At 50.9% G+C, this 13951-nt stretch overlaps 1 protein-coding gene across 10 annotated transcripts in view; it reads left to right on the plus strand.

The window, feature by feature from the left end:
• The window catches only part of ATP2B2 (ATPase plasma membrane Ca2+ transporting 2), a 503137-nt gene that overhangs the window by 346912 nt on the left and 142274 nt on the right, over positions 1–13951 (plus strand). For all 10 annotated transcript variants that reach the window (XM_066352101.1, XM_066352092.1, XM_066352093.1 and 7 more), the window contains one exon: positions 1579–2095. In XM_066352101.1, coding sequence (XP_066208198.1) covers positions 1897–2095 — 199 coding nt within the window. In that variant the 5' untranslated portion in view covers positions 1579–1896. The remainder of the gene's footprint in view (positions 1–1578; positions 2096–13951) is intronic.

A 13951-nucleotide genomic window follows, 5' to 3' on the forward strand; every position in this document is an offset into this window, starting at 1 on the left:
TTGCCCAGGGTTCTGCAGGATTTGGGAGAACTTTGATTTGAACCTGCGTTTGCTCTGATTCCATCCTGTGTTCTTCCCTGTCTTCAGGCACAGTGCAGCTACCAGGCTGTACTCTTCAGAGAGAAAGGAGAGAGTGCCCCCTAGGGAGAGCGGAAGGAGCTCCGCTGAGAGTCAGGGAATCAGACACCTCGGGGCCCCTCTGTTTTTGCCCTTTGTGGCTCTGGACAAGTCCCTTTCCCTTTCTGACCTCCAGGGTCCTCACTGGGAAAAAAACAGATTAACTCTAAAATGCCACCAGCTCTAAAATTCTGTACAAGAGGAAAGGACTGTAAAGGCGAGAGACAGGGCAGGAAAGAGGGAACAAGAGGGAGAAGCTGGGGCTGGGGCGGGGGCTCATTCTCAGCTTCCTACACCCCTCCTCCCCGCACTCTCCTGGACCTAAGATGGCCAGCTGTCTGAGGCTGCTAGGCGGAGCCGGTCCCTGTGCCAGGCTCAACTGAGCTCAGCAGGGGCCCTTTGTCACCCAACGCTTGCCGGGGCCTTGGCCACTGGTGTTGGGTGTCCAGGCAGATTGGATTCTCTCCTGGCAGCCCTGCAGATGCCACACTCCTGCAAGGGTGGCTGGGCAGGCAGAGAGAAGTCAGCGTTCCCTCCTCTTCCTGGGCTCCCAGAGGGACGTGGAGGCCGCTGTCTGTGGTGCTGGACTGTGCGGCCCCCAGGTGAGGGTTCCCTGGACCCCAGCTCATGCTGGGGGCCAAGTTGTGGGCTCAGTGATGTCCTGGTGAATATGCATGAGTTAGCTTCTCTGGCCCAGCTGAGGGCCTTGATCAATGTGGCTGGGGGCTAAGGGTAGAGGTGGGTGGCTTTTCCGTGTCCCCATGGACCGTAAAGAGAACAGTGTGTATCAGCAGGTATAGGTGGCATGGACAGGGGTAGCATTTATACTTAGGGGTTATGTCTCAAATTGTGTAGGCATAAGATGTGTGTAAACACGTTGGGAAAGTGAGAGAAATAAGGGTCTGTGTTTGCACAGAGGGGCGGTGAGCACAGGTAATTTTTGAGGGAAGGAGGTGGGGATGTTAGATGTATGCACAGAAGTGTGACTGTGTGTGACACTGTGCATGTCAGGGAAGGGTGGTTCTCCCATGTGTGGGGGAAGTGGGGCTTGTGTATTGTCTGTGTATGGCAGTGGGGTGGGTCCTAAAAGTAGGCGGGTTGGATGTTGCAGGATATTCCAAACCCTGTCTGAGAGTGTGTGTACACCACGTTACATGTTGTGAAGTCAGTCTGTTACATAGCACAGTGAACAATTAGGGTATTGGGGTGTGTTATGAAGGTCCATCAGGCTATGTCTTGGGGGTGGTATATCATGGGGTATCTAGGAGAGTGCTGGTATGTTTGGGTTTGCAATATGTGCTGGTGTGCTATGGGGTGTTGAACAAAACACCCATTATAGGATATATGAGTGCTATTTGGGGTAGGCATGCATGTACACATGCACTGGACCTTCATGAGCACCCATCCCATGAGGCCTTCTAGGTCCTGACCCTTGTCACCACACTGTGTTTGCCCCCACAGGAGCCACCGCCCCTGACCATGTAGATGCCAGCTCCAGGGAGCAGCATGGGCCCCGCTGAATGGAGACTACTGGGTCTACAGCCCTGAGCCCCTCCGGCCCCTGGACTTCACTCTGCACCCAGGGATACTCCTTGGAGTTCACCACTGCTGTTGTCAGCCCACCTCAGCCACCCCCTCCCCCTGGGACCCGGAGTCGGCCACCAGGAGCCACAGCCATCCAGTGAGGTTGTGCTGAGGACAGCCACACAGAGCCATCACCCAGCAGCCTCTTGTCCAGTGCTGACCCCCTGGCCCACCCGAGCAGGGACTGTGGCAAACATGGGTGACATGACCAACAGCGACTTTTACTCCAAAAACCAAAGAAATGAGTCAAGCCATGGGGGCGAGTTTGGGTGTACGATGGAGGAGCTCCGCTCCCTCATGGAACTACGGGGCACTGAGGCTGTGGTCAAGATCAAGGAGACTTATGGGGACACCGAAGCCATCTGCCGGCGCCTCAAAACCTCACCTGTCGAAGGTAGGTGGGAGACTCAAGCCCAGGGTGGCAGCCCTGGTGACCACCGTCTGTGTTGGCTCCGGGAGCAACATTCATACTGTTTAACCACAGAGATGTCTTGGCTATGGGCTGAAATGCCAATATAAGTGTTCTGCTGTATTCTAGCTGAGGGTCAGCCCCTTTGGACAGGCCAGGGGATGGGGCTTTCATTTTCTTTCCATGGTGGGTTGGGGTCTGATCCAGGCTACCTACAAAGAGAACCTCAGGAACAGAGCTGGGTCACAGGCTGTGTTCTAAAAACAAGATGCCAAAATCAGCCCAAATGGGCTGCTTGCATCCATGCTGGGGGTGGGCCCATCAGACTGGAAATTTGGGAGGCACCCAGTTCAAGGCGGGGCCAGGAGGGAAGCCGGTGGGCGGGAAGAGGAACCATATCACTCTTGCCTTTGTGGAAACTCAGGCAGGGTTCCTACTCTCCTCATCCCATCTACAGTGGTTGGATTCTGTAATTCAGCCACCAGCCCCTGGCTTCCCATCCCTATAGCCCCAGAAACCCCCGTGTCTGGGCTCCAGCATGGAACCACAACATCGCTGCCATGCACCAATTCCAGCTCCCCAAATCCTGCAACTGGGCCAGGTTGTGCCTGGCTGTCCCAAATCCGGGCTCTGACTTGGGGACTCCCAGGTCTCTGGGGCAGCTGTAGGTCTTGGAACTGCTAGACAGACAGAACAGTCAGGAAGATGAGTCATTATGGAAACGGTGACAGATGACCATGTGTGTCTTGCCTTGGACATGGGTGTGGAACTTTCTTGCAATCGACAAAATAGGTAGGCCTGGGATCTCCAGAAGGAGAGGATTTCAACTTCCTAGGGTATCTGCCATGAAGCACAGAAGAGAGAAGCCAGCCCAGCTTAGGCATCAGAGCTTAGTTTGGGTCTCCATCCCCACAGTTACCTTCCCCTTACCACAAGGGAAAAGAGTTCCCAAATGAACCCCAAAAGCATAGGTATGAGCCTCTGCCCAGGCACTCCCCAATATAGTAATTTCATGCAAACAAGCTGCACCAAGCCTCAGTTTCTTCCTCTGGAAAATGGGGCCAATGCCTACCTCACACTGCTTAGTGGAGGCCTGAGCATGCAGTAGGCACTGAATAATTGGCAGCCATATTATTCTAAGGAGAGTGGATGACAATTCCTCCCCCAGGTATAAACCACAATTTGGGAGGCAGGCAGCATCAGAATTCTTATCCCCATGAGAGACAACAAATCTGAGGCCGGAGGTCCCTCTCACTCCATCTCCTAAATCCAGTGCTCATGCCCTGGGCATGGCTGGGCACTAACTAAATGCATTTTCTATAGTGGCTGCTTATAGACTTAACTGCTTACTGAGGCATGCCAGTCTGTCCAGTAGCTACCTGTGCCTGTACCCCTCTGTACCTGGTGGCTCGGGGTGTCTGTGTCCCTCTTCATCTGGGGCCCTCTTAGGTCAGGAGGAAGAGTTAATTTAGCTTGGTCCTTCCTCCCAGATTGGCTTCTGTCTCTGATGTTATGCATACATGTTGAGCCCAGGCTGAAGTTCAGAAACACTTTTTTTTCCCTTGGTGTTTTGTAGTTTTGGCAGGGAGGGTGGGAATAAAGGAAACATTCACTCTTCACTGTGAGATCCTAGCTCAGGTCTTAAAAATGAACACATGTGGCCCTGTAATGGGAGTGGTCTTAGCCTTGGAGCTTCTGAACCCCAGCCTTGTGTGAACACCTGTTTGTGGCAGACTGGCCCATGCTCACCTCTGCCATCAAGCTGGCATGCTCAGCCTGCTAGGAGGCAGTGGTCTTTGCCTTGTGAATAGGACCAGGAGATTGCCTCTTGAGTCAGGAATTCTTAAGTATCTCTGGGCTCCGTTCCTGAATGGAAGATGTAGCCCTTCTCCACAGAAAATGCAGCAAATGTGGCTCACACTCTCAGTGCCTTCATAGAACCCCTTGAAAACAGGCCATGGACCCCAAATTAAGAAACCCACCCTCCCCTGCCACATGGCAGGCTCTCAGATCCTGGAAAATTGAGTGGCCCATTGCTGAGCTCCACCACTGTGCAGGACCATTACCAGTTGGCTCATTGTGTCCTGCTCCTAAAGGGAAAGATGTCTAAGGAGAAAGAAAGCCTGTGGTAGGATTAACCAGAGCCTCTGCTGCAGTGGTCCCCAGAAAGTCTCCCAGGATGCAGGTGGAGCTGAAAGAGGTTTGGGTAGGGACAGAAAAGCATAATACCACAGACCTCAGACTTGAGTGACCTGGGTTTAAATCAGGGATCTCAAACTCGCGGCCCGTGGGCCACATGCGGCCCGCCGAACAATTTTGTACTGATTTATTTTTTGTTTTCAACTGCAGTGAGAAAAGTGTTGCGTAACAGTTGCCTTTTGTAGACCTAGTGAGGCCCGCCGAACGGCTGTGATCTTGCTCTGCGGCCCACATGCTGAGTTGAGTTTGAGACCCCTGGTTTAAATCCACACCCTACCATTTACCAGCTGTGGGACTATGGCAAATTACTACTCAACTCCTCTAAGCCTCAGTTTCCTCACTATCCCCCATTGAATGAGAATAATAATAGTGCTTACCTCCTAGGGTTGTGGTGAGGACAACGTAGCTTAGAACAGACCCTGGCACATGGGCAGTGCTGTGTGTTAGGATTAAGTCCCAGAGACTAAACACCTCCATTTCCCCATTAGTAAAATGGGTGTGAACATTGTCATTCATTGAGATCGGGCCAAGTTCCCAGTGTCTAAGTCAGGGGTCCCCAAACTACGGGCCCGCGGGCCGCATGCGGCCCCTGAGGCCATTTATCCGGCCCCCGCTGCACTTCTGGAAGGGGCACCTCTTTCATTGGTGGTCAGTGAGAGGAGCATAGTTCCCATTGAAATACTGGTCAATTTGTTGATTTAAATTTACTTGTTCTTTATTTTAAATATTGTATTTGTTCCCGTTTTGTTTTTTTTTTACTTTAAAATAAGATATGTGCAGTGTGCATAGGGATTTGTTCATACTTTTTTTTTATAGTACGGCCCTCCAACAGTCTGAGGGACAGTGAACTGGCCCCCTGTGTAAAAAGTTTGGGGACCCCTGGTCTAAGTGCTTAATGAATGTCAGCTCTTGTTTGCACTGTGATTATCACTGCTCTAGAAAAAGCAGTCACAATCTCCAGAAAGGGTGGGATCTGTCTCTTCTGGAACACTGGTTAGTGTCCCCACATGGTGCCACACTTCATAATAGGCTATTCTGCATCCTTATTACATCTGTATGTGGAAGCAGGAGTTGTTATCCCATTTTACAAATGGGAAGCATGAGGGCTTAAGATCATCACCACAGTTCACATCAAAGTAGACTTTGAGCACAGCTCTTATGGCCACCACACCCAGATGTGCCATCAGCCCCAAGCCAAGCATATGCACCTGGGCACAGTCCTCTAAAGGTGGGGGCCTGTGTAGGGTGGGGCCACCAGGGAACTGTTTTTTAGTCTCTCTCATGTTCAGCATTTGTCCTGCCCTGTTTACCCTCTTCTTATTTGTAAAAATGCTTGGCCTCCAGCCCCAGCTCTCAACTTAGAACCATGTGATCTAGGGCTATGCCAGATCTAGACAGGAACTCAGGTTGGCCATTCCTGACAACCCCTGTCCCCAATCTGCTGACGTGAGCAAGGAACTGGCCTCTGAGTCCCACTATAGGAAAGTGCTCCAGGCCACACATAAATTAGCCTTTCCATTCATATCCGGCTAATTTTAGGCAAAAAGATCTCTGCAAGTGATAGTTGGGGTTTAAAGCTATAGAAATCTGTTCCCACTTAGGGCACCACCCGCTGCTAGCACAGGCCATAGCTCAGCCCCACAGCCTGGCAGTGTTGGATTTTCTACCTAAAGACCCAATTCTGGAGATAGCTGTTCTGTAAAACTGGCCCCTGAGAGAGCCCGGGTGGCCTCTGCCCCTGACCTGAGCTTTGTTTCTTTCCTTTTCCACTACTGGTCTGTTCCATTCTGATAACGCCTTTCCCTCTGCCCTCTGCTGCCCCTTTTCCTTCCAAACCCTTCCAGCCTAGAACAGTAGGGCCCCAGAGACTCAGGTTCAAGTCCTAACTGGATTACTGTTAAGGGACACTGGGAGAATTCAGTGTAAACTCTCTGAGCCTTGGTTGCCTTATCTGTGAAGTGGGGATAATAACACTACCTACCTCACAAATATTGTTTATTTGAAGGGCTTAGTGCAGTGTATGGCACACTTTACACACTTACAAAATGATGTTATCATTGCTATTGTTATAAATGCATGGATCCCATCCTCATGAAAGAATTAGACAATTACTAAGACAGTAACCAATGAAGGGTTGACGTGCTATCAGAGAGGCTTCCCAGAATAGGTGAACTCATGATGAGTCTGGAAAGATGGGTAGTGGGTGTTGCGGAGGCCTGTGAGGTTCTGGAGATGTTTGTCATTCTCCACTGTGTCCCCAGCACCTGTTGAATGCCTGGGGGCTCAAAATTATTCACAGAAGGAAGAGAGGAAGAAAGAAGAGATGGGGGATGCCCTGGTGCCCCTCCCTATGCAGGACGGAAGGACACAGGACACCCTGTGTCACCCATGGAACAATTAGCTTCGGTTTCCCAAGTCTAGAGTGGCACTTCCCTGAGCTGTTCCGCACCTCATCCTTCACTTCCTGTCACTTGCACCTCAGGTTGTCGGAGGAGAAGCTCAAACAAGTCCCATCGGGCAATTCCTCCACTGTGTATTTCATGGTGGGGGAGCAAGGGGGACAAAGAAGATGGGGCAGCAGCAGGTGGGGTGGGAACTGGATACTTCAGAGTGTTGTGAAACGGAACCTCTGGTTAATTTTGTATGAATCCTACAGCCTGCCCGAGTGGAGGACAGAGAAGGGCTGAGGGGGACAGGAGGGCAGGTCGCGGGTGGGAGGGATGGTGCCTCGTGTTGTGTAAATGCAGTGTTAGCTGAGAACACCCCCAACCTCGCAGGCCTCAGGTCATCCACAGAGGCACCAATAGCTGGACACGGGGGAGTGTGGAGGCAGCGGATGGGAGTCTTCTGTTTGTGTGATCTCATTGTCTGTTTCCCCAAAGATCACTAGGGCCCTGACAGGTTGACAGGAAAACTGAGGCAGCCACAGACTCAGTCGTGTCGCAGACAGGCTGAAGCTGGGGTCCACTCAGATACAGGCTCCACGTGGGGAGTTCACTGCCTGGCCAGAGACAAACGAGAACAGCTCCCTGGGGTCTTCATGTGAAGTGGTCTGTGCTCCATTTTAAGGCCTAGAATGCTGTCAGGTGCTGGGCCTAGAGAAGAACTTACAAAGTATTTAAGAGGCTGAGAAAACTAGCCACTTTCTCAAATACACAGGGGTGGCGGAGGGGAAAGCATGAAGAGTGGGGAGGTGTTCCAGCCTCACCTGTCACCACAGACAAGATGCTTAGACTTTCACCACCTCACTTTTCTCACCTGTAAAATGGGGATTGTGCTACTTCACTCTTTGCCATTTGGAGGTAGTCAGCTGAAAGTGCTTTGAAAGTTTTCCATTAAGGAATTAATCATCTTTCAATATTTATTGAGTATTTCTATTAGGATTCTGGTTGAGAGAAACCCATCTCAAATTGACTTATGCAGAAAAGGACTTTCTGGCTTGTGCAATTGAAAGGTCCAGGAACTGTTCTGGCCTCAGGCATGGCTAGATTGGGGCCTTCAGTGCTGGGCTTCGTCCATCCCTCTCTTATTATCTTTCTCCCCCACTGTTCTCCAGGAGGCTCTCACCCTATGAGGGCCCCAGCAGCTTCAGGCTAACACCCTCCCATCCCAGCCACCTCAGGGTCAATGGCATCTTTTTCTCAGGGTCTCCTCCTAAGTACTAGAACACTCTCCCACTGGACCACCAGGAGTCATATATCCAGACTTGAACCAATTCCTGTGGCCAAAGAATGTAACAGGCTCATAGGTCAGACCTGAGTCACATGTTCCCTGAAGAGGAGGGCCAGTCAGTCCACCCAGACCACATGGAGACTGGGGGAGGGTGGGGAAAAGAGACACAAAACATACATGCTGGTGGGCCTATTGTGTGGAAGGCCCCTACTGTGTGCTGGGGAGAGGATGGTGGAAGAGCAGGGGTGCTCAGTGCCTTTGAGGAGTGCTTGGCCTGGTGGGGAGAAAGGATAGAATTGAGAAGGCAGTTGAGGAGTGAAGGCAGGATTCAGGAGCACCACATGCAGAATGGTCATAGCCAAACCACAGCACTGTCGATAACCACACCAGGGCAATCGGCATAAGCCTGGTCCGTCCAGGCAAAGTAGGTCCACATGTAGTGTTCCAGCAGTGAAGTGGCCAACTTGTCTCATAGTCAAATCCTGGCTCCACTTCTAAGCTGTGGAGCATGGGGCCAGTTCTTTAACCACTCTGTGCCTCAGTTCCCTCATCTGTGATGTGGGGTAATAACAGTGCCTCCTTCATAGGTTGCTGTGAGAGTCAAAGTAATATGTGTAAAGTGCTTAGTACCTGGCACATGGCAGGTGCTACATCACTGTCAGCTGTTTTATTATTCTATACCAGAAGCTCTCTGTGTGACTTTAAGGGACAAGTTGCATTTAAATTAGTGGAGATAAGAAAGGTAGCTTATTTGGACAGATTAATGGGCTTGAGCAACACATGTGTATCTATGATTTTTTAAGAAATATCAGCAACCATATTTGATTTGCAGAGCTTATACACCTTCCCCCACCACCACCAGAGGAGAAAGATCCTTTAAAAGCACAGCTTTCTGTGAATCACATGTGGATGCTTTCCAGAATGCCACCCGCACATCGTTCTGAATCATCAGTAAAATAAACCCACATGTTGATTAATATGTGCTATCCATTTTCCCAGGTAGGGGCAGGAGAGTGTGCGCTCGGCAAACGGTTATGCTGACCTGGGGGTGACTGGCAGAGTGCAGACCAGTTAGGGAAAGGGTCTGACCTACCCCTGACCAAGGGCGTCTGAGTAGATGCCAGCAGGACCAGAGGGACTTCATGTCCCAAGAATGACACTGCTGGTCTGATAGGTACTTTCCACAGTCACGCACCCAGAGGGGGAGTGGAGGATATGGGCAGTGGGGAGAGCATTTACAGGTGGGCCTCTCACTAGGCAGACCGACTATGCAAAAGCCTGAATCCCAAAGACATTCAGCAGCTGTATTTACTGTGTGCAAACTTATTAGGGCCATGCTCTCTATTCATGTGGTCCTCCCACTTGCCCCTTGAGCAAGAAACAAAGGCTTGGAGAGGAAGTTTTCTCTGTGAAAGCATCTTTGCTTTAGAGAATGAATATGTACTAAACGCTAAGTGCCTGGTGTGTGCTTCGAAAAGAGAAGGAATGAGAAGAGCATTGACTTGGACTCGCAGCTCTACCATTGAGACCCTTGGGCAAGTCACTCCATCCCTCTGAGCCTCAGTTGCCCCATCTATAAATGGCACAATACTAGTGCCCACTTCCCAGGACCAGAGGATACAGGTGTTCAGTGAATGTGCCATTGCTTCCCCTGCTTCTGTCATGCCAAGTGGAGACGTAGGCTGACACATATTCATTTCTTGAGCAGATATGTGTTGTGCACCTACCGTGTGCAGGCTTGGGACACATTGTTCTTCTGATAATAGATGTTCCAAATGCTCCTCAGGAGTAATTTTTGTGTGGTGTGCCTCTACATGAGACAGGTGGGGAAACTGGGACAGGGACAGCCTTCCAGGACATTCCTTCTCCATCCAAGAAGCGGGAATAGAGGTCAAACAGAAGACAGCCCCAATGGCACAGAGGCAGCAGGGTCCAGTAAGGATGATGGCAGCCAGGGGCAGGAGCCAGGGGCTCAGGCCACCAGAGGGGAGGAGGGAGAAGCCCACCTGACCCTTTCCCCTCCAGTGCTCCCTAAAGATTCCCAGGACAGGGGAATCTAAGCTGGCTTGTGCAATCGAAAGGACTGCCCAGGGAGGTGCAGAGCTGGGCTGTAAGCCGCCCTGCCCTGAAGACTCCTGAGCTAGCCGCAATACTGGTGACAAGCTATGAAACCAGATAACATGTCACCTAATTGAATCTTCACAAATCCCTGTGAAACAGGAACTGTTCATATCCCCACCTTATGGATGGGGCCATCAAGGCTCAGGGCACCGCCACTAACGAGAGGCCCAGCCAGGATTGATACCCAGACAAGCTGGCTCCCCAGTGTGCATGTGACCTCCTGTTGACAAAGTAACTCTACAGCTGAAGGGACTGCGCTGAAGGTTGAAGGAAGGGTCAGCCCCTGCCTGACTGGAGAAAAAAATCAGGAGAGGCTTCCTCTGAGCCAGATCTCCAAGGACAGGGAGGAGCTGAACATGCAGAGGTAGGGAGGAGAGCCTGTTCTCAGCCAGGGAAACAACCTCAGCAAAGGTGCTGAGGTGAAAACCAGGCTGTGCCTGGGGACATGTGAGGAATTCATTATGCCTGGAGCCTAGCATGTATCTCAAAAGGCAAAGGACTCCAGCCACAGACTATGGATTGACTTTTGCAGACTCTGGGTTTCAGTTGGTTTGTTCACGCAGGGTGTGCAGACTCTCAACTTGGATAATAGTGTTTGTTTTTCTGTTCTGTCCATGTGAGTGTGAGCTCCATGAGGGTAAGGCCTTGGGTACCGCCGCTCCAGGGGCCAGGTGAGCCAAAGAGTTCACTGAGTGCAGGGAAACTGAAGGTTTGGGGAGCTGACTCTCATACTGGATTGTTTAGGGTTCTGCAGAGGTACGTCAGGGGACAGGAGATGCTGAGTGGCCTTTCCTCCCACCACATACCAGAGAGCCTCCTTTTGTATCTGTTTTGCACAGTAAAGCATCTGGTAAGATTTTTTTCAAGTGTTTTGTGGGACTTTTTTTCCAAAAGAAAAGAAAAAAATTGGAAAACCTCTGGTACAGGAGAAAGGTGCTAAACTAGAGTGTCTAAAGCCTGGGTTGAGACCCAGGTTATTTAAGTTCACTGTGCCACAGTGCTTATACCTGTAAAATGGAGCGGGTAATCTCCAGCTCCCAAGACCCATACTGGTCTATTGATGAAGTGAGAAAGCACACTCAGAGTGTCCGGCCCACAGGGGGACCATCAGAGGGGGTTCATCTTGCAGCCACACACCCCTGGCCATGGTCTGGCCTCGTATCCTCCACCTGCCTGTGTTAGAAGATACGCTGAGCTGGAAAGATGGAAGAGAAGACCAGCCTCACTATGGCCCTTATTGACTAAGAACGTACCCAAACCCTACTCCAAAAAGGAAGGTGGGTCTGGTAATCTCTGAGGCTCCTCCAGGCTCAGACATTCTAAACTTGTGAGACCCACTGCCTCAGTGCCTCCCAGCAGTGGAAGTGTCAGACTGGCCAAAACGTGGCCAGCTCACAGCCGAACCCAGATTCCTCTTCCCAAATCCTTTGGGTATGGCCGAGGCCCCACCACAGCCCAGACAGGGGCTGTGCCCTTGGCCTCTCACCCCACGCCCCGGCCCAGCAAAGCTTGCCTTCCAGGTGGCTTTGGAGCCCTACCCACACTGGCTTCCAAAGGCCCAAGGGTGTTCCCTGGCAATAGATCTCAGGCTTCCAGATGCCCAAGGCCCTGGGGACACAAGTTTCCATTTACTTTTTGCCCTGGAGCTTCCGTTTTCTTATCTGTCAAATGGGCTGAGGGGTGAGAGATGTTGCTCAGTAATGCAAGCTGGACTGTCTCTAGCATTAGGCAACCTCAACGATCCACCCAGCCTGGGTCCCACAAAGGTCAAGAGAGCTGAAGCAGCCTCTCCCTCCAGGCCCTCCTGTCACACGAGATGCCCTGACAGAGCAAGTAAGTTATTTATGCAGGCCCCCCTCACCCCACAAAGATTATCTTACTCCTCCTGGCGCAATCCAGGCCCCTGCTGTGGTTTCAGACCCGAGTTATTTATAGTCAGTGGAAATTAGCGCCTCTGCAAATGGTTCTCTTGTACCCACCTGCCAGTGTCCGCCTCCAGCCCAAAGGGAGGCCCCCTGGAAATTTTCGTGGTCCCAACAAAGGATCCCAAGGACCATTTCTGAACAGAGGAGATTTGGCTCTTTCTGTGGGATAGCTTTGGACAAATTTCCGTGGAATTGTGAGGTAGAAACAAGCCCTTCCAGCGCTATGATCTTGGAGGGCTGCATGGAGGAAGTGGTATTGAGCAAGATATTGAGAGTAAGCAGGGTTTGCAAGTGGGGAAGGGCACTCCTGGTAGAGGGAATAGTATAGACAAAGGCACAGAGGCAAACAATGGTATGTAAAAGGAAGAGCCAATTATTCTATTTGGCTGGGGCTTAGGGGAGGAAGCAACCAGAAGTTATGATAATTAAGAGTAACTGAGCATTATAGATGTTCCAGATACCATTCTGAGAGCTTCACATGCATCGCACCTCATTTATTCCTCCCAGCAACCTTATGAGGTAGGCACTAGTATTATTCCCATTTCTACAAGTAAAGAGATTGAGGCACAGGGAAGTTGAATCACTTGCCCATGGTCACACAGCTAATGAGTGGCAGAGCTGCGATTTAAATGCAGTCAGACAACTCCAGAGTCTATACTAGGACTCCAAAGTGTAAGTCACAAACTTTGGGCTTAAATTAAGAAGTAGGAGAGAGCCCCAAATGTTGTTGGGCAGAGAAACAATTGGTTAGGCAGTAATAAGTTTGATTTGAAAAGGGGAGATAAAGCCAGTGGGAAGGGAGGGATGGACAGGCATTGGAAAGAAAGGTGACAGGACTAGACCTAGCCAGGGAGGTGGTGACAGAGAGGAGAGAACTTCAAGCAGCAGGACTCAGCCTGTAATAGATGAGAGAGAGAGAGAGAGAGAGAGAGAGAGAGAGAGAGAGAGGTTAACGCAGACTCACTTGTCAAGACAGCATCTACCCGCTTGTGACAGGCAAGGTCTAACGAGGAGTGAGGTCAGTGGTGAGGTGAAAGGTTTGTGTTGTGCACTGTGCCTTCTCAGGGCCTGGGGGATAGGACAGCAGGCCTGGAACCCTGGAGAGAAGGTGGGCCTGGAGGTGGAGCATCCAGATGACAGAGAGGTCTATAGAGAAGTCTTGTCTCTACTAACGAGCCCCAAACTTCTATGGGGAGGGTGGAGGGAGTCAACCTTGGGAGGGCAGAGATTTGAGCCTGTGTTGTTCATTGCTGTAACCTGACACCTAGAATAGTGCCCAGCACAGAGTACACCAAATAAATGTGCAGGAATGCCTTCACCTGGGATGCTCATCAAGCACAGGTCCTTAGGGAACATCAGTAGGCAGCAGGCAGAGTAGACGTCAGAGAAGTAGAAGGAGAGGGCTGCCTGCAGGTAGGGTATGATCAGGGTGTCCAGCACTAGCTAGACAGTCAGTTAGACATAGGGGTTGCAGGAAAGTTGAAGGAGAACATTAAAGGAGTAACAGCCTCAAAGGCAGACTGCTAGATGAGCTCTTGATAAAATGTCTGCTGGAGCCTGACCTGTGGTGGCACAGTAGAGCATCGATTTGGAATGCTGAGGTTACCAGGTTCGGAGACCCTGGCTTGCCTGGTCAAGGCACATATAAGAAGTGACTATGAATTGATGCTTTCTACTTCTCCCTCAACCCCACCTTTCTCTCTCTCTCTCTTTCTCTCTCTCTCCTTTCTCTAAAATTAAATAAGATCTTTAAAAAAAAAAAGTCTGCTGGACAAAACAGCAGAATGGACATTACCTGGGGCTGCTCCACCAAACACACACTGGCTTGGGCAGGTCAGGGCATAGGGGACAAGGGCCTGGGGGATGCATAGCTCATGAGACCAGAGATCGATTAGGCCTCTCAGAAACCATTTCATCCAGCAAT

The sequence above is a fragment of the Saccopteryx leptura genome, chromosome 10 (genome assembly GCF_036850995.1).
Source record: "Saccopteryx leptura isolate mSacLep1 chromosome 10, mSacLep1_pri_phased_curated, whole genome shotgun sequence".
Classification (NCBI taxonomy): Eukaryota; Metazoa; Chordata; class Mammalia; order Chiroptera; family Emballonuridae; genus Saccopteryx; species Saccopteryx leptura.